Raw genomic sequence first — 24,114 nt, 5'->3', positions numbered from 1 at the left:
AAAGGGGTTTTACCATAATCGTTATTTATCACCTATCAACAGGATAGGTGATAAATATCTGATCGGTGGGGGTCTGACGGCTTGGACCCCCACTGATCAGGAGAACGATCTTACCTTGCTGTTCCTGGGAGCCTTATAGGAATGGAGCGGTAGTGTACATGCTTGACCACCACTCCATTCATTGCTATAGGGCTTTCCAAGATAATTCAGATGGGATTGATATTAGGTGGATCGGGTGTGTCAGAGAAACGCAGGACCCGCTCTCAGCCGATAGGTAAAAAGTGGGGAAAAAAATGTATTTAATAAAAGTGAATTTGAAAGGTTGCATAAAAATATAAAATACATTTATTTAATAAAAAAATAAAAAAATATTTGCTTACAAAAGGTGTACATACCCTTTATATATTTGTAATCTACATAAAATTCTGGAGCATCTTTTCTTAGAACTTTACATTGCGCAGATTATTTCTCCTGGAATTGTAGGAGTAAATTGGCAATTAGGCTATACTATTCATTTTGTCAATAGGGTGGGTGACAATGTTATCCCTGATTGAACACTCCAGTGTGTAGAGACACACCCCAAAGACAAGAAGAATGGTAATGCCCAGTTGCTAATTTATTCATATATTTCTAGGGGGAATTACAGGGGAACAATGTGAGATGCTCCATTATTGGAATACAAGTATTTACTAAAACAAACATGTCATGAAAAATGACAGGTCGTCTGTAAAGTGAACACGTAATGTTGAACATGCTGTCCGATCGACAGGCAGCTGGTGATTAAAATAATAAAATAACATTAAATAAGTTAAATACCATAAGAAGTTTTATAAGGAAATAGCAGTGAATGGCCTACTGAAGTTCTGTGGCCATATTTCAAGAAGGAACATTTGTATTAATTTCTGTGGTAGTGAACAATGTTCTCCATTATTCCTTGTTATGGAGTATTTGCTTCTTTGCCCTAAATATGAATTATAAATCTGATATTTGGTAGAAAGAGGAGAAACCAAAACAAACATTTTGTGTAAACAGGGTATACATAGAGGTAAGGGGATTGAATAACAAAAATGATAATGCCCCCACTGCCATTAGTGTAATGAGGTGTGTTACAGAAGGCCACATTACTTGCTCGCTTCTCCCTTACATCACCTAAAGGGTTACATGAGACTTCTGCTTATTTCTCAGCCTTGTTTTCTAATGTTGTGGTGCCTGTAGCCTTCCGCAGGTTCATATCACTCATGTCAAATAGAGATCAGGCCAACCTGACTTGTGTCCATTCCCCAAAGCACCTGCAAGGGCTGCCTGAAGTGTAACAAATATGTGCAATCATGAATTACCTGCGGTGCCTATTGTGATATAGAAGCTTCATTTCAAATGCTTTAGCTCGTTGAGCAATTTTGTATCCAATCCTTCCCATTCCGACAATTCCAAGCGTCATCCCTGTTATATCACCTGATACCCAGTTAGCATGAAATCGATCGGTTTCGGGGGACAATGCAATCTGGTAAGCTGTGCAAAAGAACAGAGCAGTGTATTATAGCAAAAATATGGTTTTCAATCAGAAAATATTTTATTACCAACAAAAAAAAATAATTGACATTATTTACTTTAAGGGTATGTGCACACACACTAATTACGTCCGTAATTGACGAACGTATTTCGGCCGCAAGTACCGGACCGAACTCAGTGCAGGGAGCCGGGCTCCTAGCATCATACTTATGTACGATGCTAGGAGTCCCTGCCTCTCCGTGGAACTACTGTCCCGTACTGTAATCATGTTTTCAGTACGAGACAGTTGTCCTGCAGCGAGGCAGGGACTCCTAGCATCGTACATAAGTATGACGCTAGGAGCCCGGCTCCCTGCACTGTGTTCGGTCCGGGACTTGCGGCCGAAATACGTCCGTCACTTACGGACGTAATTAGTGTGTGTGCACATACCCTTAATGTCTAAATGCAACATGGATATGGAATTGATCAAATAAAATTAAGACAGAAGTGTCAGAGACCAAGGAGGACATATTAGAAGAAACGTGACTGAGAACAAATTATGTTTGTTTATTATATCACAAACCATTGCAGTGGCCACAAACTTATCTCTAGTCCCAATACATTGGCATCAGTCATAAGAGAGTCTGAGAGTTCAGGCAAATGAGCGTTCGTATAAATGCATATTCCCGATCATTGAGTGAACATAAAAACAAAAAGCACGGCTCCACATAGTGCAGATCAATTGGGTCTGGGTGAAATGTCAGTAGTAAATTATGCTCACCCAGATAGTACTTGGATAAGGTAATCAGAAAATCCACAAATGCTGCTGCCAGGATCCACACCGGTAAACCATACGGTCACTGCTTGTTAGAATGTAGAAGGGTAATTGGAAAAGGGAGGATCCTGCAAGGCGCTGCTGCGTGGCTGCTTGTGAAATCCCACAAGCAGCCACGCAGCAGCGCCTTGCAGGATCCTCCCTTTTCCAATTACCCTTCTATTCCCTATCATTGTCCTATATAAACAGGGCAACGATCAGCCCATGAGCGAGCAAATGTTTCGGTAGCATAAAATATTATGGCTGTGTAAACAGGGAGATTTGTTGCAGCCATGACAGTAATGTATGGGAATGAGCGATCGTAGTAAAGGACCAAACAAGTGCCAATCATCGAGCTGTCTCGTTGATCAGAGCACGTTTTTACGGACAATATTGGCTGATGTAAAAGGACCCTTAAGTAGCCAATGCGGTTAGAAATCTGCTGCTGGGACCTTTACCTTGTTTTTCTTAATGCATTTGCTAGTTCTTATTGTCTGGTTGCTAAAAAGATCCTATTGCTTTACTACACTTGCTGCACAAAGTCTCCTCCAAGCTTCCCTCTCAATACAAACATAGAATTTAACCTAAAACCTTTCCTGCCTTTGCTTTCATCCAGAAGCATCATGATTTCTTGCGTAATTTTCTGATGCTTCTTGTTGCCTCAGTGGGAGGGACTTAATACAATGTTTTTTGAAAGCAGACAGGATTTCCAGTGACTACCACTGTACATGCAGCTGAATGTAAGGCGGAGGTAGTCACCCGTATACACAAAGTGATTGCTAGGCAATATGAACTTACACACCCTGCAGAATATGCTTAAGGTAGGGAATGGATTTCCATGTGTATGCAGTTACTGCAGTGCAGAAAAACGTTATATATGTGTGTGCAAATTTACGTTACCCTCCATAAAATTCCTGGCTGCTACCAGTAGTAATGTCATCGCCAAGTCCGCTGTAGAATTGGTGACAGCATAAGGTGTGTTGGCCACTTTCACGCCATAACTTGTAATCATCTTTATATCCAAGTGGTCAACTCCTGCTCCAGAACTTGCTATTACTTTAAGCCTAGGTAGATATTTTAAGAGCTCGCTGTCAACATCTGGTTTGTTTGCCCAATTAAAGATGCACACAATCTTTTCAGCTAACTGTTCCTTCTCCTTTAAGTCTTTCATAGTAATCAGAGTAAATCGCTCCTTCAGAAAGTCCACGTGCTCTTCCATGACTCCATTAGGGCCCCCAATCTCCTCCACTAATGCCCCAGGCAGCTCTTGTTCTGTATTCATCCTGCAAAAGTCATTGGGAAAATAAATTAGTCAAGTAACAAATGTTTCTGCTTGTCTTCCTAGAATTGCTGCATCTGTCAGTCACACAAACCTCAAATTCAGTCTCAAGTCAATATGGAGTTATTTCTGAAAGAAGCAACTGATCATAATCTTCAAAGTATGATGCTGTTATTTGAAATTAAAATATGGGAGAAGCTGACATGGAATTACAGAATACTATGAATGACTCCTGTCCTATTCTTGAAATCAGGGTTGGACCCAAGTTTCTGATCTCCACCATTTTTGCCCTTAGGCTGGGTTCACACGACCTATTTTCAGGCGTAAACGAGGCGTATTATGCCTCGTTTTACGTCTGAGAATACAGCTACAATACGTCGGCAAACATCTGCCCATTCATTTGAATGGGTTTGCCGACGTACTGTGCAGACGACCTGTCATTTACGCGTCGTCGTTTGACAGCTGTCAAACGACAACGCGTAAAATGACTGCCTCGGCAAAGAAGTGCAGGACACTTCTTTGCAACGTAATTTGAGCCGTTCTTCATTGAAGTCAATGAAGAGCAGCTCAAGATTACGGGCGTCAAAAACGCCTCGCATAATACGAGGAGCAGCATTTACGTCTAAAACAATGCAGCTGTTTTCTCCTGAAAACAGTCTGTCTTTTCAGACGTAAAAGCCTCTCATCGTGTGCACATACCCTTATAGCAAATCTTCTGACATTCTACAAATGGGAAAACCTGCTTTAACCCATTCCCTACATTTGACGTTACTGTATGTCATGGCCAGGAAGGGGAAGTATTGAGCGGGCTCAAGGGCTAAGCCCGCTCCATATTCCGTGGGTATTGATTGGATGTATGATAACTCCGATCCCGGACATTTAACTAGTTAGATACCGCGGTCAAAAGCAGCCGCAGAATCTAAGCCATTAGAAAGAGGGGGGACTCCACTCTGTTATCCCACACCCCTCCCCCTGTACGATGCGAGGCTTGTTATGGCAGCCTGGGGGCCCAATGAAGGCCCCCAGGTGTGTCATCTTTCTACTCCTATTAACCTCTTCATGCACCACTACGTGGCATTACGTCCTGGTGTGTGGGGGGGTGTGATTTCTGGAGAGCGCTCACATGCTGAGCACGCTCCATATGCAGCGGGGGTCAGCTGTGTTTTACAGCTGACACCCAGGACTAACGGCTAGGAACAGCAATCGCGCTTTTCCTGGCTGCTTAAACCCTCAAATGCTGTGGACAATCGCGACCGCAGCATCTAAGACGTTAAAAAAAGGGGGGGGTGCTACGCCACAACGCGATCGGGGGATGCCGATGGTTGTCATGGCAACCGAGGGGCCTAATGAAGGCCCCCAGGACTGCCTTCACTACGCCTTTATTTAGCCCTGCATGTGACAGAGCTTAACAAAAGCCTGAAAAAAGGACTATACACTGCAATACATTCGAGTGCCCTAGGGGGACTAATGAAATCTGTGTAAAAAAAAAAAGTGAAATAACGTTTTTAGTCGTGAAAAAAATATAAAAAATATTAAAAGTTAAAAAAACAAACCTTTCTCCATTCTTCCTCTAAAATAATGTAAAAGACAGAAAAAGTAAACAAAATGTATATAGCTGTTTTCATAAAAGTCTGAACTATTAGAATATAGCGTTATTTAACGCGCACAGTGAAAGCTGTAAAAAATAAGAAATTGAAAACGTCAAAATCATTGTTTTTTGGTCAACTTATCTCCCCAAAAAAATTTCAGAAATAGTGATCAAAAAGTTGTATTTAACAAAAATTTGTACCGATAAAAACTACAGTTCATCCAGCAAAAAATAAGCCAGCCCTCACACAGCTCAATCGACCAAAAAAGAAAAAAGTTATGGCTCTCGGTATTGTAGTGAAACAAAAAACAATTAACCCTTTCACGCCGCAGCCCTTTTTCAGATTTTCATTTTCGGTTTTTCCTCCCCACATTCCAAAAGCCGTAACGCCTTTATTTTTCCGTCGATATAGTACTATGAGGGCTTGATTTTTGCGGGACGAGTTGTAGTTTTTCGTATGCACCATTTACTTTGCCATATAATGTACTAGGAAACTGAAAAAAAATTATTTGTGGGGTAGAAAATGAAAAAAACACAGATTCCTCCATGGTTTTTTGCGCGCCATTTTTACGGAATTCACTGTGCAATTAAAACAACATGTTAATTTTATTCTATGGGTCAATACGATTACGTCGATACCAAATATATGTAGTTTTTTCTTTATTTTACTACTTTTACATGTAAAAACCTAAGTGTAAAAATAAAAAATTTTTTGTTTCGCCAAATTCCAAGAGCCGTAACGTCTTTATTTTTCCGTAGATTAAGTGGTATAAGGGCTTATTTTTTGCGGGATAAGCTGTAGTTTTTAATAATTCCATTTTGGTGTAAATGTGACGGTTTGATCACTTTTTATTTAATTTTTTGTGGGAGATTAGGTGACCAAAAAATAGAGATTCTGGCGTTTACAATTTTTTTTTGTACTGTGTTCACCGTGCGGGTTAAATAATGATATATTGTGATAGTTCAGACTTTTACGGACGCGGCGATACCAATTATGTTTATTTATTTCATTTTTTACTATGCTCTAGGGGGAAAATGGGAAAAGGGGGTTTTTTTGAACTTTTAATTTTTTTATTACTTTTTTTACACAAAAAAAACAACTTTATTTAACTCATTTGTACTTTTTTTTATTAGTCCCCCTAGGGGACTTAAACCAGCGATCGTTAGATCGCTTGCACGATATACTGCAATACTAATGTATTGCAGTATATCGTGATCCTGACAGTCTCCTATGAAGCCCTGCCGGAGGCAGAGCTTCATAGGAGTACAAAGATGTCGGACCTGGCGGACTTTGTCAGGCCCCCGGGCAGCCGTGCCAACCAACAGCTCCCCCCGATCTCGCCGCGGGGGTACCGTTGGGATGTTACAGGGGGTCGCCCCCCTGTTTTTAGTAATTTAAATGCCGATCTCTATTGAAAGCGGCATTTAACGGGTTAAACAAGCGGGATCGCGCTAAAACGCGATCCCGCTCGTAACCCGGAAGTGCGGCTGTAACACACAGCCGACACACTCGCTCTATGGAGCGGACTCAGCCCGTGAGCCCGCTCCATATTCCCCCACCCGGCGTGCGCCGTATATATACGGCGGATGTCGGGAAGGGGTTAAAAAAAAACTTACTTTTTTTTATTTTAAAGTAGTAAAATATAAAAAAAACTATATAAATTTGGTATCACCGTAATCGTATTGAGCTGCAGAATAAAGTTAAGTTGTCATTTTTACCGCACGGTCAAAGACGTAAAAACGAAATCCCAAAAACTATGGAGGAATCTTAATTTTTTCCAATTTCAGCCCTCAAAGATTTTTTTTTCAGTTTCCCCAGTACATTATATGGTACTTTAAATGGTACTTTAAATGGTACCAATAGAAATGCTGCCTCAGTGCACTCAGAGGATGCTGCCGCAGTGCCCTCCGCGGATGCTGCCGCAGTGCCCTCCGCGGATGCTGCCGCAGTGCCCTCCGCGGATGCTGCCGCAGTGCCCTTCGCGGATGCTACCGCAGTTCCCTCTGTGGAGGCTGCCGCAGTGCCCTCTATAGATAATGCAACACACCCCTAGATAATGCCGCAGTGCCCTCTGTGGATGCTGCCGCAGTGCCCTCTGTGGATGCTGCCGCAGTGCCCTCTGTGGATGCTGCTGCAGTGCCCTCTATAGATAATGCAACACACCCCTAGATAATGCCACAGTGCCCTCTGTAGATAATGCAACACACCCCTAGATAATGCCACAGTGTCCTCAGTACATGCTGCCACAGTGCACTCCGCGGATGCTGCCGCAATGCCCTCCGCGGATGCTGCCGCAGTGCCCTCCGCGGATGCTGCCGCAGTGCCCTCCGCGGATGCTGCCGCAGTGCCCTCTATAGATAATGCAACACACCCCTAGATAATGCCACAGTGCCCTCTGTAGATAATGCAACACACCCCTAGATAATGCCACAGTGCCCTCTGTAGATAATGCAACACACCCCTAGATAATGCCACAGTGTCCTCTGTACATGCTGCCACAGTGCCCTCCGTAGATGCTGCCACAGTGCCCTCCACAGATGCTACCAGTGCCCTCCGCAGATGCTGCCAGTGCCCTTTGCAGATGCTGCCACAGTGCCCTTTGCAGATGCTGCCACAGTGCCCTTTGCAGATGCTGCCACAGTGCCCTTTGCAGATGCTGCCACAGTGATGTCAGGGGCTTGCCCAGAGCTGGAGTCCCGGAGCAGAGCCACTTCTAGCACTCTGCCTGGGATTCCAGCTCTGCTCCTGACATCACTGTCCATATATGGACAGAGATGTCAGGGGCAACCCCAGAGCTGGAGTCCCGGGCCCTCTGTGGATGCTGCCGCAGTGCCCTCTGTGGATGCTGCCACAGTGCCCTCTATAGATGATTCCGCAGTGCCCTCTATAGATAATGCAACACACCCCTAGATAATGCCACAGTGCCCTCTGTAGATAATGCAACACACCCCTATATAATGCCACAGTGCCCTCTGTAGATAATGCCACAGTGTCCTCTGTACATGATGCCACAGTGCCCTATGTAGATGCTGCCACAGTGCACTCTGTGGATGCTGCCACAGTGCACTCAGTAGATGCTGCCACAGTGCCCTCCACGGATGCTGCCGCAGTGCCCTCCGTGGATGCTGCCGCAGTGAACTCCGCGGATGCTGCCGCAGTGCCCTCCGCGGATGCTGCCGCAGTTCCCTCTGTGGATGCTGCCGCAGTGCCCTCTATAGATAATGCAACACACCCCTAGATAATGCCACAGTGCCCTCTGTAGATAATGCAACACACCCCTAGATAATGCCACAGTGCCCTCTGTAGATAATGCAACACACCCCTAGATAATGCCAGTGTCCTCTGTACATGCTGCCACAGTGCCCTCTGTAGATGCTGCCACAGTGCCCTCCACAGATGCTACCAGTGCCCTCAACAGATGCTGCCACAGTGCCCTTTGCAGATGCTGCCACAGTGCCCTTTGCAGATGCTGCCACAGTGCCCTTTGCAGATGCTGCCACAGTGCCCTTTGCATATATGGACAGCGATGTCAGGGAATTCCAGAGTCTCGCAGCAGAGCCGATACTAGCGGCTCTGTGTCCAGCGGGCCGCAGATGAGAGCCCCAGGGGCCGCATGCGGCCCGCGGGCTTGAGACCCCTGCTCTAGATGAATACCTTGAAACATTACATTACTTGTTACATTACAATCTAAATCTTCTCACTATACCACTAGATGAATTCTTTGAGGGGTTTAGTTTCCTAAATGGGGTCACTTTTCTGGGTTTCTAATGTTTTGACATCGCAGAGCCTGTTTTCATGACACAGGGCAGTAAATGCCATCGTAGTAGGCCTCAGATGTTGCATGGTGCTCTTTACCTTCTGAGCCCTGCCATGTGCTCAAACAGCAGTTTTTCTCTACGATTGGGTTATTGCATTATTCAGGAGAAAATGCGTAACAAACTGTGGGTTGTTTTTTCTCCTTTAACCCCTTGTGAAAATTAGTAATTTTGGACTAATGCAACATTTTCTTTGAAAAAAATCAAAATATTATTTTTTTACTGCCCAGAGTATGAAACACCTGTGGGGTCAAAATGTTCACTATACCACTTAAACAATTCCTTGAGGGGTGTAGTTTCCCAAATGGAGTCACTTTTGTTGGGTTTCCACTACACTGGTACTTTTACAAATGCGACATGGTGCAGAGAAATCAATCCAGCACTTCAAAAGCTAAATGGCGTGCCTTCCTTTTCGAGTCCTGCCGCTTGCCCAAACAGCAGTTTATGACCACATGTTTGGTATTTCCGTACTCTAAACAAGTTGCTTTACAAATGTTGAGGTGCTTTTCCTCATTTATTTGTTGAAAAAAATTTGAGGTAAAGCTACATCTTATTGGAAAATAATGTAATTTTTCATTTTCACTGCCCAATTCTAATGAAATCTATGAAACACCTGTGGGGTGAAAATGCTCACTACACCCCTAGATGAATTCCTCAAGTGGTGTAGTTTCCAAAATGGGGTCTTTTTTGGGGTGTTTTTTTTTTGCACCACAATACCTTTTCTAACCTGACATGGTGCCTGAAATATAATTTAAGAAAAGGAAGGCCCACAAATCCACTAGGTGCTCCTTTGCTTCTGGGGCTTTTGTTTCAGTCCATTAGCACACTAGGGCCACATGTGGGATATTTCTAAAACGGCAGAATCAGGGCAATAAATATTCAGTTGTGTTTCTCTGGTAAAAACCTTCAGTATTAGGCTGGGTTCACACGAGCACATTAACGTCCGTAATGGACGGACGTATTTCAGCCAGAAGTCCCGGACCGAACTCAGTGCAGGGAGCCGGGCTCTTAGCATCATAGTTATGTACGATGCTAGGAGTCCCTGCCTCTCCGTGGAACTACTGTCCCGTACTGAAAACATGATTACAGTACGGGATAGTTGTCCTGCAGAGAGGCTTGGACTCCTAGCATCGTACATAACTATGATGCTAAGAGCCCGGCTCCCTGCACTGCGTTCGGTCCGGGACTTCCGGCCGAAATACGTCCGTCCATTACGGACGTTAATGTGCTCGTGTGAACCCAGCCTTACAGGAAGAATGGATTAAAATGGAATTTCAGCAAAAAAAAAATGAAATTTGCAAATTTCCCTTCCACTTTGCTTTAACTGGTTCCCGACCGCTGGCTGTATTGTTACGGCCAGCGTTCAGGGTCCTTAAAATCCGAGCCATAGACTTTTTACGGCTCTGGTTTTATCTTGCTGCCCGAGCGATCGGGCAGCTGAATGTCGGGTCTCCGGCTGTCAGTGACTGCCGGGGACCCTGAGGAGAGGATAGAAGCAGCTTTCGCTGCTTCTGTCTTCTCTGATGTCTTTTTACACAGCGCTCAATGAACGCTGTGTATAGGAATAGAGACAGCAGCAGCGGCGCTCTCTATTCCTCCCGGTGATCATGTGACTGGTCACATGATCGCCAGGTGCCGTTACTGACAGACTGCTGCTGGGTCTTACTAGACCCAGCACAGCCCTATTAGTGACAATCATCACTATGAGAGGGCTGATTTCCCCTGTAACTGGGGCTGCTGTGCAGCTCCAGTTACAGTGGAAAAACATGGTGTAAAAGAAAGAAAAAAAATATATAAAGTTCCCCAAAGGTCTTTTTTGACCTTTGAGAGACAGACCATAGTAATAAAAACAATAGTAAAGTAAAGTGCAAAAAAAAAATTTAATAATAGATACACATAAAATACCCACCCCAAAAAAAAACGTTCCCCCCCACCAATCATTGTTGTAACGCTAGCGCTGACCCAATTACCCTAATATAGACATGTAATATATTAAAATTCACTGTAGACAATGACGATCACAAATAAAAGGTCTATTTTAGGGTAAAACTATGTTATCACCAAAAAAAAATAGCTGAAACGTAAAAAAGCTTATTTTTTTACTATTATTTTCATGAATAAAAATTCTAAAATAGCAAAAAAGGTGTGTATAAAAACGATAAAAAAAGAAACCTGCATAGTCTACGGAAAAAAACATCGCAATAATCACGTCGTTAGCCCAACAAATAAAAAAGTTATAGCCATTTAACTAACACGTGCTAAAAATGGCTAAACAGTGTCTGGTCCTGAAGGTGCAAAATAGCCCGGTCCTGAACTGGTTAATTCCTATGAAACGCATAAAGGGTTAAGAAACTTTCTAAATGCTGTTTTGAATACTTTAAGGGGTGCAGTTTTTAAAATGGGGCGATTTGTGGGGGTTCCTAATACATAAGACCCTCAAAGCCACTTCAGATCTGAACTGTTCCCTAAAAAAAATAGGCTTTTGAAATTTTCTTGAAAATGTGAGAAATTGCTGCTAAACTTATAAGCCTTGTAACGTCCTAGAAAAATAAAATAACGTTCAAAAAACGATGCAAATATAAAGTAGACATATGGAATGTTAAATAGTAACTATTTTGTGTGGTATTACTATCTGTTTTACAAGCAGATACATTTGAATTTAGAAAATGCAAATTTTTTGCACATTTTCTCTTCATTTTGGTGTTTTCCACACAAAAATATTGAATATATCGACCAAATTTTTTCACTAAGTTAAAGTACAATATGTCACGAGAAAAAACAATCTCAGAAATCGGTTGGATAGGTAAAAGCATTCCCAAGTTATTACCACATATAGTAACACACGTCAGATTTAAAAAATGAGGCTGTGTCATTTGGTCCAAAAGTGGCTGCGTCCTTAAGGGGTTAATTAGGAGCTATTGTTGATAGATGCCTGTTTCTGAGAAAGATTCTCTATAAGGGTGCCTGTACACGTGGCAGTTTTGTATGTGCAGGGGGGGGGGGGTTTGGCAAATACAGCAAAATCACAGCATAAAAACGCAGGGTCATGCAAAACCGTAGCAAAAACGCTGTGGTTTAGAAAAACTATGTTTAGTTTTGCTGCAAGTTTTACAATAATTCAGGCAAAACAAAACAAAAAAACCACCAGGTGTACAGGCACCCTTAGTTTTTTCCGTTTTAAATGTTGAAAAAAAGAAACCAACATAATAATTTTACGGCTGTGTTGACTCTGGTTTCTGTTTTGAGGTACTTTGTGGCTGTGAGGTGAAGCAACACAACCTCTTCTTGTTTTCCCTCTCCTAATACAGCTTTCAAATATTGTGCAGAAATAAAAATACCTTTCTTCCTCTTGGATTCTGTTTTGCTGAAAACCTTTAATAAATATACAGTCCCCGAGATTAGCTCTTAGAAATCGAAGTTTAACATATAGACAATATAAAGGTGGAGAGTGAACATGTAGGGGAGAATTTATTAAAACTAGCATTTCATAAGCCAGTCAATCTAAAAAGCACTGGAGTAAGACGCGGCTAAATTTTCAAATGTGCTCGCCCCCTTATGCTAAGCCCCACCCAGTTTTTAAAAATGGCCAGAGGCGGCATAAAATGGTGAAAAATATGCAAATAATGGCCATACTGCTGCTATACAGTTTTTCAAAATACATAACTCTATAAGTTGACTCTTGCAAATATCAATATAAAAAAGGAAAATCTTTCAAAAATCAAATTGACATCCATCCATATATACACACACACACACACACACACACACACACACACACACACACACACACACACACACACACACACACACACACAGTACTGTGCAAAAGTTATAGGTAGTAGTGTAAAAATGCTGCAAAGTAAGAATGCTTTCAAAAATAGGAGTGTTCATGATTTTATTTAGCAATTGACAAAATACAAAGGCGATGACCAGAAGAGAAATCTAAAACCAATATTTGGTGTGACTATTCTTTGCCTTCAAAACAGCATCAATTCTTCTAGGCACGCTTGCACAGAGTTTTTGAAGGAACTCGGCAGGGAGGTTGTTCCAAACCTCTTGGAGAACTAACCACAGATCTTCTGTGGATGTAGGCTTCCTCAAATTTTTCTGTCTCATGTAATCCCAGACAGACTCGATGATGTTGAGATCGGGGCTCTGTGGGGGCCATATAATCACTTTCGCTCCTTGTTCTTCTTTACGCTGAAGATAGTTCTTAATGACATTGGCTGTATGTTTGTGGTCGTTGTCCTACTGCAGAATAAATTTGGAGCCAATCAGACGCCTCCCTGATGGTATTGCATGGTGTATAAGCATCTGCCTGTATTTCTCAGCATTAAGGGCAGCATTAATCCTGACCAAATCCCCAACTCCATTTGCTGAAATGCAGCCCAATACTTGCAAGGAACCACCACCATGCTTCACTGTTGCCTGCAGACACTCATTATTGTACCGCTCTCCAGCTATTCGGCGAACAAACTGCCTTCTGTTACAGCCAAATATTTACAATTTTGAAATTCCAGATCACCTGCTGCCATTTTTCTGCACCGCAGTTCCTAGGTTTTCGTGAATAGTTGCGTTGCTTGGCCTTGTTTCCACGTCAAAGGTATGGCGTTTTTGCCACAATTCTTCCATAAAGAAGAGTAGATGGATTTATCTGGGTCCCACAGTTTTCTGCCAGTTCTGAGCTGATGTCACTGCTGCAAATCTTCCAATTTCGAACGGAAGTGGCATGATGTTTCTTTGATCTGCAGCACTACGTTTCCTTGGCCGACCACTGCATCTATGGTCCTCAACGTTGCCCGTTTTTTTGGTTTCTTCAAAAGAGCTTGAACAGCACATCTTGGAACCCCAGTCTGCTTTGAAATCTTTGCCTGGGAGAGACCTTGCTGATGCAGTATTACTACCTTGTGCCTTTGCTGTGCTCAAAACACCACAGAAAATGGCGGGCACCGCACACAAAGAAAATGGGGTGCAAAACCAGTGTCAAAAGAGACTATGAAACAACAAAAAAAAGCGACAACCCACAAAAGGAATGCACACCCTTATTAGCAGTATAAGAAAAAATATTTTATTGACATACAGTAAACATTCTAAATATATATATATATATATATATATATATATATACACACACACATACATACACACACACTAGTTCTTCTCAATAAATTAGAATATCATCAAAAAGTTTATTTATTTCAGTAATTCAATTAAAAAAGTCAAAATTAATATATTCTATAGATTCATTACACACAGTGATCTATTTCCAGAATTTTTTTCTTTTAATGGTTGTAGACAATGGCTAACAGTTAATGAAAACCCAAAATTTTGTGTCTCAGAAAATTAGATTAAATAAGCCCAATTTCAAGAATGATTTTTAATACCGAAATTATGCCCTGAATACTTGGTCGGGGCTCCTTTTGGCATGAATTACTGCATCAATGCGGCGTGGCATGGAGGCGATCAGCCTGTGGCACTGATAAGGTGTTATGGAAGCCCAGGTTGCTTTGATAGCGGCCTTTAGCTCGTCTGCATGGTTAGGTCTGGTGTCTCTCATCTTCCTCTTGACAATACCCATGGATTCTCTATGGGGTTTAGGTCAGGCGAGTTTGCTGGCCAATCAAGCGCAGTGATACTGTGGTTATTAAACCAGACATTGGTACTTTTGGCAGTGTGGGCAGGTGCCAAGTCCTGCTGGAAAATTAAATTAGCATCTCCATAAAGCTTGTCACAGAGGGAAGCATGAAGTGCTAGAAAATATCCTGGTAGACGGCTGTGTTGACTCTGGACTTGATATAACACAGTGGACAGTATTTTAACTTGCACCTTGTAAAACTGATCTTGCTTGGTTCGCTCTTTCCACCTACCCCTTCCCCCTTATAATTCTGTCAGAGTTTACAGGAAGAATAGCGCTGATTGCCGTTGGTATCCTCCTTGCGTGTGTCATGGTTTCAGTTATAAATGGAAACCATGACAGTGGTGTGAACACAGCCTAATAAAACATGCACATCAAGAAAAAGTACACATATCTATTGGATATGTAAAAGAGCTAAGTATGAAAGGAGGGGGGGGAGATAAAGGCAGTGGAGCCTGGAGGGGTCAAATCTGTCATCCCAAAGAGCAGCTTAAATGAATCTCCCCAGTTGCCACTCCTTGTATGCTATTTTCTAACATAATGTCTTACATTTTATCCTCCCAACAATATAATAATATAAAGTATTGTACCTGGAGAGTTCAGATCTCGTCTGTGCTGCCGATACAATCTTCACATGAAAGATCTGCTTACTCAGCACACTGCAAGGGTCACTTCCATCCACAAGTCCAATAGTTTAACTCCGGGTAATTGTGTAACATCTACACAATCTCATGCCACAATGTAAGATGCACTTTTTAACTAATAGAATTTGCCTGCGCAGCCATAGCAGGGGCCTCATATTTGAATACTATTCTAGGCAAAATACAGATAGCAAAAAGTGATCTGGTCTGTTACCAAATGTACTAAGTATTTTTAACATTTGCCTAACTGAACAGTTTTAAAAAGTGTCTAAGAAGGAGAAAGGCTGTGTGTAGTTGGTAAGCCAAACTTCCGACTGCTCTATTTTTACACTGTTTGACTCCATTGTAAATGTATAATAAGAACGGGTGTCAGCTCGTTGAGTAGAAATGTTTGTGTGGTTAGTATTGTAAAAAAAGAGAGAACAGCGTGAAATCAGATAACAATATGCAGCGAAGAAGGGGCTAAGAAATGTAAAATGGTCCATGTTTTGTGGCAAAAAATGGTGCACATCCTTTAAAAATGTACCACATTTTTTGAGGCCAAACTAATTTTTCTAGACACTTTTCAGAACTATTGAGGTAGGCGTAAAAAATTTCAAAAACACAACAAATTTGGTGAAATTTGCATTCAAATATTGCGCATTTTACTCAGTAAATCTCCCCCTCATGTGTCTAATTTGCCTAGAGATTTGAGCCAATTATATTATGCCATGTGCAATATTTTATAAATTTGGTGCAATTTGCAACATTTTCACGAGCTTCTAAATTCATGCATTCCCACTACACAATTGCTAAATATCCATAATGTTCTGAATAAGATACGATCACAAAACCATATTTTTCGATCCATGTTTCATCTACATATTTATTTATATATTTCCAAAAACATATTGCAGCAGTGGAAAGCAAAGGTTTTCCTAATTTTGTCTGCTGGCATTTGTTCCTGGTAAGAAATAAGTAGACGGAACACGGATCAAGAATATGGGCATTTGAACATGCCCTTAGATTATGTACACACGTACGGTTTCATTTAAAACAAACCGGTCACGTTAAAAATGTCCGATCTGCAAGCAAGATGTTATAGAACAGCAGGAGCTGAGAAGATTGATATACAGTTGTGTTGGAAAAGATTCACTAAGGCTAAGTTCAGATATATAGCGTAAATACTAAAGAATTTCCGTGCAGAGAAATTGACATGTTGCAGATTGAGAATCCGCTCTGCAGGTCAGTTTTCGCACATCTTTGATTTGCTTTCCGCAGCGTTTTAATAAGAGTTGTTAACATCTTATCCACTTTGCTGCTACAGTAATACGCTGCGGTATTCGCTCTCGAGTCAAAAACATCTGAAAATACGATTTTTGGAGCTGTTTTCCATAGAGAATGAAAAACGGCTCCAAAAGCATCCCAAGAAGTGACCTTCACTTCTTTCTTGCGGCCGGTTTTTTTACGCGGCCGTTTTTCAAAGTGGCGGGTTACAAAAACGGCCCATCGGAACAGAACAACATTTGTCCCATTGATATCAATGCGCAGATGTTTGGAGGCGTTCTGTTTCAGATTTTCCGGCCGTTTTTCGAGCATTTACTTTCCTTGATAAAAAAAAAAAAAGGTTATGGCTCCTAGAATACAGCAACACAAAAAGTAAATTATTTTTTATAAAAAGTATTTTATTGTGCAAACGCCATAAGACATAAAACTATAAACATATGGTATCGCCGTAATCGTATCGCCCCGCAGAATAAAGTGAATATGTCATTTATAGTGCACGGTGAACGCTGTAAAAAATATATAATAAAGAACAATAGTAGAATTGCCTCTTAAAAATAGAACAAAAACTGATCAAAAAGTCGCATGCACCCCATGAAAACTCATCCACTTCTCTTCAGAACGCCCAGCTTCTGGCAGATCACACTGTGACGTCACTTCCCCAGGTCCTGCATCGTGTCAGACGAGCGAGGACACATCGGCACCAGAGGCTACAGTTGATTCTGCAGCAGCATCAGCGTTTGCAAGTAAGTAGCTACATCGACAAGGCTGTAGCCTCTGGTGCCGATGTGTCTTCGCTCGTCTGACACGATGCAGGACCTGGGGAAGTGACGTCACAGCGTGATCTGCCAGAAGCTGGGCGTTCTGAAGAGAAGTGGATGATACTTCTCGTCAGAACGCCCAGCTAGTAAAAGAAGTAAAAACGGCCCGATGTACGCACATAATACACGCCCACTTGGACTTTTACTTTTAAACACGCCCAGTTGTACTTTTGCAAGCCTCATTTGCATAAATACAAAAATGGTCATAACTTGGCCAAAAATGCTCGTTTTTAAAAAATAAAAACGTTACTGTAATCTACATTGCAGCGCCTATCTGCTGCAATAGCAGATAGGGGTTGCAAAATCTGGTGACAGAGCCTCTTTAAGGCCCAAACTAGGCTGCGTCCTTAACCCCTTTGGCCTTTCAAATCTGACATGTGTCACTTTATGTGGTAATGAAGTGAAACAAAAAAAGAAACAAAAAAAGAACACGGCGCCAAACTTGCGGTATCAATATATAATGCGCGGAGAAAAAACAATATATGCTCACCTCCAAGGTTGTGAATTACCGGCATGTAATTCGTAGTAGAGAAGCTGCTGCCAATGCCAACGCAAACTCCCAAGGGGTTGCCAAAATAGTAGAAATACAGGAAGAAAAAACGGGATACACGGCGCTGCTTAATAAGATAGGTTTAATGACGATAATTGCAATTATCGTCATTAAACCTATCTTATTAAGCAGCGCCGTGTATCCCGTTTTTTCTTCCTGTATTTCTTTTATGTGGTAATAACTTCATAATGCTTTTACCTATCCAAGCGATTCTGAGATCATTTTCTCGTGACACATTTGACTTTATGTTACAGGCAAAATTTGCTCGATACATTAAGTATTTAATTGTGAAAAACACCAAAATTTAGCGAAAAATTGCAAAAATTAGCATTTTTCGAAATTTATATGTATCTGCTTGTAACACAGATAGCAATACCACACAAAATTGTTGCTAATTAACATGACCCATATGTCTACTTTAGATTGGCATTGTTTTTTGAACATCGTTTTATTTTTCTAGGACGTTACAAGGCTTAGAAAATTGAGCAGCAATTTCTCACATTTTCATATTTTTACAGGGACCAGTTCAGTTGTGAAGCGGATTTTAGGGCCTTATATATTAGAAACCCCCGATAAGTCACCCCATTTTAAAAACGTTACCCCTCAAAGTATTCAAAACAGCTTTTTTTTTTTTGCTGAAATTCATTTTTCATGTATTTTTTTTTGTAACACAGAAAGTTTTACCAGAGAAACGCAACTCAATATCTATTGCCCAGATTCTGCAGTTTTTAGAAATACCTCACATGTGGCCCTAGTGCACTTATTGACTGAAGCACAGGCTTCAGAAGCAAAGGAGCACCTAGAGGATTTTATTGCCTCATTATTAGAAAATATTTTAGGCACCATGTCAGGTCTGAAAGGCTCTTGCAGTGCCAAAACAGTGGAAATCTCCCAAAAGTGACCCAATTTTGGAAACTATACCCCTTGAGGAAATTACCCAGGTGTATAATGAGCATTTTGACCCCGCAGGCCGTGAAAATGAAAATCTACATTCTTTCAAAGAAAATGTAGGTTTAGCTAATTTTTTCTAATTTCCACAAGGATTAAAGGAGAAAATGCACCACTACATTTGTAAAGCAATTTCTCCTGAGTAAAACAATATCCAGCATGTGGTCATAAACGGCTGTTTGGACACACGGCAGGGCTTAGAAGGGAAAGAGCAACATTTGCCTTTTGGAGCTCAAATTTAGCAGGATGGTTTGCGGAGACCACTTCGCATTTGCAAAGACCCTAAGGGACCAAAACAGTGAAAACACCAAAAAACTTGACTCCATTTAGGAAACGACACCCCTTGAAGAATCCATCTAGGGGTGTAGTGAGCATTTTGAACCTACAGAGGTTTCGTAGATTTTATTAGAATTGGGCAGAGAAGATTAAAAAAAATCCTTTTTTTCCAATAACACGCAGCTTTAGCTTAAAATTTTTCATTTTCTCAGAAAATAAAGGAATAAAAGAACCGCAACATTTGTAAAGAAACTTCTCTGGAGTACGGCAATACCCCATTTGTGGTCATAAACTGCTGTTTGGGCACACGGCAAGGATCAGAAGCGAAGGAGCGCCATTTGGCTTTTGGAGCACAGATTTTGCTGGATTGGTTTCTTGACACCATGTCACTTTTGCAAAGCTCCTAAGGTACCAGTACAGTGGAGACTCCCCAAAAGTGACTTGATTCACGAAACTACACCCCTTGAGGAATTCATCTAGGGGTGTAGTGAGCATTTTGACCCCACAGGTGTTTGATAGATTTTATTAGAATTGGGCAGTGAAAATAAAAAAAATCCTTTTTCTTCAATAAGACGTAGTTTTAGCTGAAAATTTTTCAATTTCTCAACAAATAAATGAAAAAAAGCACCCCAACACTTGTAAAACAACTTCTCCTGTGTACGGCAATACCACATATGTGGTCATAAACTGCTGTTTGGGCACAGAGTAGGGCTCAGAAGGGAAGGAGCGCCATTTGGCTTTTGGAGTACAGATTTTGCTGGATTGGTTTCTGGGCGCTATGTCGCATTTGCAAAGTCCCTGTGGGACCAAAACAGTGGATCCCCCCCCAGAAGTGACCCCATTTTGGAAACTACACCCCTCAAGGTATTCACCTAGGGGTGTAGTGAGCATATTAACCCCACAGGTGATTGGCAGAAATTGGTGTGCACTCAATGTTGCAGAGTGAAAATGTTTTTTTTTCCATAGATATGCCAATATGTGGCGCCCAGCTTGTGCCACCATAACAAGACAGCTCTCTAATTATTACGCTGTGTTTCCCGGTTTTAGAAACACCCTACGTATGGCCCTAATTTGTTGCCTGGACATTCGACCAGGCTCAGGAGTGAAAGAGTACCATGTAAAATTAAGGCCTAATATGGCAATTTACAAAGTATTGGATCACAATTGCTCAGATGTGAAATAAAAGAAACTGCTGAGAAGTGTCCCCATTTTGGAATCGGCACCCCTCAAAACATTTATTAAGGGGTGTAGTGAGCATTTTCACCCCACAGGTCTTTTCCATGATTGATTGCGCTGCGGAAGGTGCAAAGTAAAAATTTCAATTTTTCCCTAGATATGCTATTTCAGTGGCAAATATGTCGTGCCCAGCTTGTGCCACTGGAGACACACACCCCAATAATTGTTAAAAGGGTTCTCCCGGGCATGGCGATGCCATTCATGTGGAAGTAAATTGCTGTTTGGGCACACTGTAGGGTTCAGAAGGGAGGTAGCACCATTTGGCTTTTTGAGCGTGGATTTTGCTTGGTAATAGTTTTGTTTGGAGTCTTACTGGTGTTTCCGTTTATAATGTGGGGGTACATGTAAGTCGGGCGGAGTACATCAGGGGCATAGTCAGGTGGTATAATAATGGGGTAAAAAATACAATAGATATTTGTTACGCTGTGACACAATCCTTTCTGCACAGGCCGGTGTCGAACTAATAAATGGTCCTTACTTATTAACCTTTTGGTCCACACTCGGCATCTTTGCAGTTTGAGGAATTTTGCTGGGAAGTGTTGTCCTGGTACAATACGGGCACCCTCACTTCCAGCAGATATTTTTGAGCCCTACCCTTCCTGGTTCCCTAATTTTAGGGGCCTTGATAATTCGCCACTTGAAACCGAAGAAATGTTCCCCTCGGGTCGGCACAACTGCATATTTTTTCTTTCCTGACTTATTGGAGCCTTAACTAATTTTATTTTTTCATAGACGTAGTGGTATGAAGGCTGTTTTTTTTGCGGGACGAGCTGTAGTTTTTATTGGTACCATTTTGGGGTACATGCGACTTTTTGATCACTTGTTATCCTTTTTTTTTGGGAGGCAAGGTGACCAAAAAACAGCAATTCTGGAATATTTATTTAATTTTTTTTTATACAGCGTTCACCACGCATTATAAATTACATGTTACCTTTATTCTGCGGGTCAGTCAGATTCCGGTGATACCTAATTTATAGCACTTTTTTATGTTTTACAACTTTTTGCACAATAAAGTAACTTTTGTAAAGAGAATGGATTTTTTCTGTCGCCAAGTTGTGAGAGCCATAACGGTTTTAATTTTTCATCGACGGAGCTGTATGAGGGCTTGTTTTTAGTGAAATTAGTTATAGTTTTTATAGGTACCATTTTTGGGTACATGTGACTTTTTGATCACTTTTTATTTCAGTTTTTGGAGTTTGTTTTTTTACGGCGTTCACTGCGCGGAATAAATAACATAATATTTATAGAGTTCAGGTCGTTACGGTCACAGCGATACCAAATATGTATGGCTTTATTATTTTTCTCAATAATAAATGACTTGATAAGGGAAAAAGGGCGATTGTGTTTTATTTTATTACTTGAAACTTTTATTGTATTTTTTACAACTTTTATTTTTACTTTTTTTACACTATTCTTGTAATGACGGGGGTGGGGAGACAGACAAGTGAGCCCTAATCTACCCACCACTCAGTCCCTGCCTACTTGCAACGACCCGCCCTAGGCCACGGGGTACAACTGGGCGACGGTCCCTACGCTCAATAAGTGCACGACAGACAAACAGACAAGGGTACACAGAGCTAGGGGGAGAAAGGGGCAGTTGCCCGCGGCAACACCGTGAGCAACAAGAGAAGTGAACAAGCCGAGTCAAACCAGGAGAGTACGAGGTGCCAAACGCAGAGCAGAAGAGTAGTAAACAAGCCGAGTCAATCCAGGAGTGTACGAGGTACCAAACGCAGAGCAGGAGAGTAGTCAGCAAGCTGGGGTCAATATGAAGCAAGGACAATGGTACAAGAAGCTGCAGCAGGGCCAGGAAACCAAACGAGAAGAATCACAAGCAAAGGAGGAACAGGAAAGGCAGGTATAAATAGACAGAGGGCAGGAGCTAGCTCCGTCTGGCCAGGCTGTGATAGGTTCTCCCACTCCTAAGCCTGCCACCCTGAGTGGTGGAAGATGGAGTCAGTCTCACAGACATAGAAGCAGGTGCAGACTGATTATCTATGGGCGTTAACCCCGAAGCTGTGCCTGGCAGATCCTTTACAATTCTTTAGTCCCACTAGAGGATTTGAAGCTCCAACTGTTTGTTTGATGTTCTAATACATTGCACTACCTATGTAGTGCAATGTATTAGAACTGTTAGTTGTTCACTGACCGCAAGCCGATCAGGCTCCGCCTCCGGACGGGGCCTAATCGGCTTCCGTAATGGCAGATAGGAAGCCATTGTTAGGCCTCCTGTTGCCATGGTAGCAGTCGCAAGCCTTGCCATCGCATGGCAGGCTGCCGATTTCATACAAACCACTTTGATGCAGCGATTGCATTGGATCGCTGCATTGAAGGAGTTAATGGCAGGAATAGGAGCTAGCTCCGGTTCCTGCCTTTACAGTGGGATGTCTGCTGTAACATACAGCGGACACCCACTGCTGATGACGTCGGCTCAGCTTCTGAGTCGGAAGCTGAGCAGGCGCTATCTTGCCGATGGTACCGGAAGCCTTTTGGGCCCCGCCAACGACAGGGCATAGTAGAATTCCGTTACTGGCAGACCGGGTGGTAAGTATTATCGCCTTTGCAGCCACCGGCAACCCAGCGATCATGTTGCTGGGGTGCCGGTGGCTATAAAGTCCTCACATGCTGCCATCTCTATTGAACGCAGCATGTGAGGAGTTAATCGGTCGGATCGGAGGCTAGCTCCGGTCCTGGCCGATACCTCAGGGTGCCAGCTGTAACCTACAGCTGTCACCCGGCGGTGATGTCGCTGGCTCAGCTCCTGAGCCAGCTCCATCTCTTTCACGTACAGTTACGTGGAGTTGCGGGAAAACACCAGCTCCCATCACGTAACTGTACGTGAAAATGCGGGAAGGGGTTAAAATTAGACCCCTTATATCTCATTTGGCCTAAAGTTTTTCCTCTCTAAATACCCCTAGAAGAGAAATTGCCATTGACGAGTCCCTGGTGCATTTCAAGGGGAGGGTGAAATTCAGGCAGCATTTGCCAAACAAGCGTGCCAGGTATGGCATTAAAAGTTACAAGTTGTGTGAGTCGGACTATATGCATACTTTTAAAATTTACGAGGGAAGGGACAGTCACATTGAGCCCCCAAACTGTCCCCCCATCCTGACCACAACTGGGAAGATTGTGTGGGACCTCTTGCACCCATTGTTTATTCAGGAGTACCACTTGTACATTGACAACTGGTAGAAGAGTTCAAGTGCCTGACGGAGAAAAAAACCGGTAGCATTTGGGATGGTCTGCAAAAAACACAGGCAGCTCACAAAGACCCTTCTCAGCCAAACCCTGCAGCTTGGGGAGAGCAGGGAACTCCATAGCGAAGGGGTCCTTTTTTTAAAATTCAGGTACAAGAATGATGTCCTAATGCGGACATTAATCCATGACGCCACCTGCTCCCGTGTCCCTGTGTGTGGCGCAACATCTACCACCATGTCACGGCCTGTCTGCATCAGGGCGTAAATTAAATTTATGGCGGGAGTGGACTTATCTGACTAGATGCTCAAGCCATACAATGCCATGCAGAAATAAAAAATTTGCACAAAAAAACTGCCGGTGTACTTGATCCAAATAGCATTGTACAACTCCTTGTAATTTACAGGAGCACTGGTCATGAGGGGACATAACTTGAATACAGGAGTAGGTAATAAAATCCCTTCTCTTTGGTAATGTGGCAGAGGTAGGAGAAAGTTCTTACCTGGTGAAGTGCCGCCCACAGAGAAAAAAAGCCACCCCCAGTAAAGGTGTCGTGTCTGTGCC

General features: G+C 42.3%; 1 protein-coding gene across 4 annotated transcripts in view; it reads right to left on the bottom strand.

Annotated features, from left to right (window-relative positions):
- LOC142651608 (putative 2-ketogluconate reductase) overlaps positions 1-24,114 on the bottom strand; it is a 55,581-nt gene that overhangs the window by 23,045 nt on the left and 8,422 nt on the right. For 3 of the 4 annotated variants that reach the window (XM_075826540.1, XM_075826539.1, XM_075826535.1), the window contains 2 exons: positions 3,203-3,585; positions 1,338-1,509 (listed from right to left, as the gene is read on the bottom strand). In XM_075826540.1, the coding sequence (XP_075682655.1) occupies positions 1,338-1,509; positions 3,203-3,584 (554 nt within the window). In that variant the 5' untranslated portion in view covers position 3,585. Of the gene's footprint in view, positions 1-1,337; positions 1,510-3,202; positions 3,586-15,210; positions 15,275-24,114 lie in introns of those variants that run through there. The other variant, XM_075826538.1, reaches the window with a different exon arrangement.

Source organism: Rhinoderma darwinii, chromosome 5, assembly GCF_050947455.1.
Source record: "Rhinoderma darwinii isolate aRhiDar2 chromosome 5, aRhiDar2.hap1, whole genome shotgun sequence".
In the NCBI taxonomy this organism is placed as follows: Eukaryota; Metazoa; Chordata; class Amphibia; order Anura; family Rhinodermatidae; genus Rhinoderma; species Rhinoderma darwinii.
This window is presented reverse-complemented; position numbering and strand designations above follow the sequence as displayed.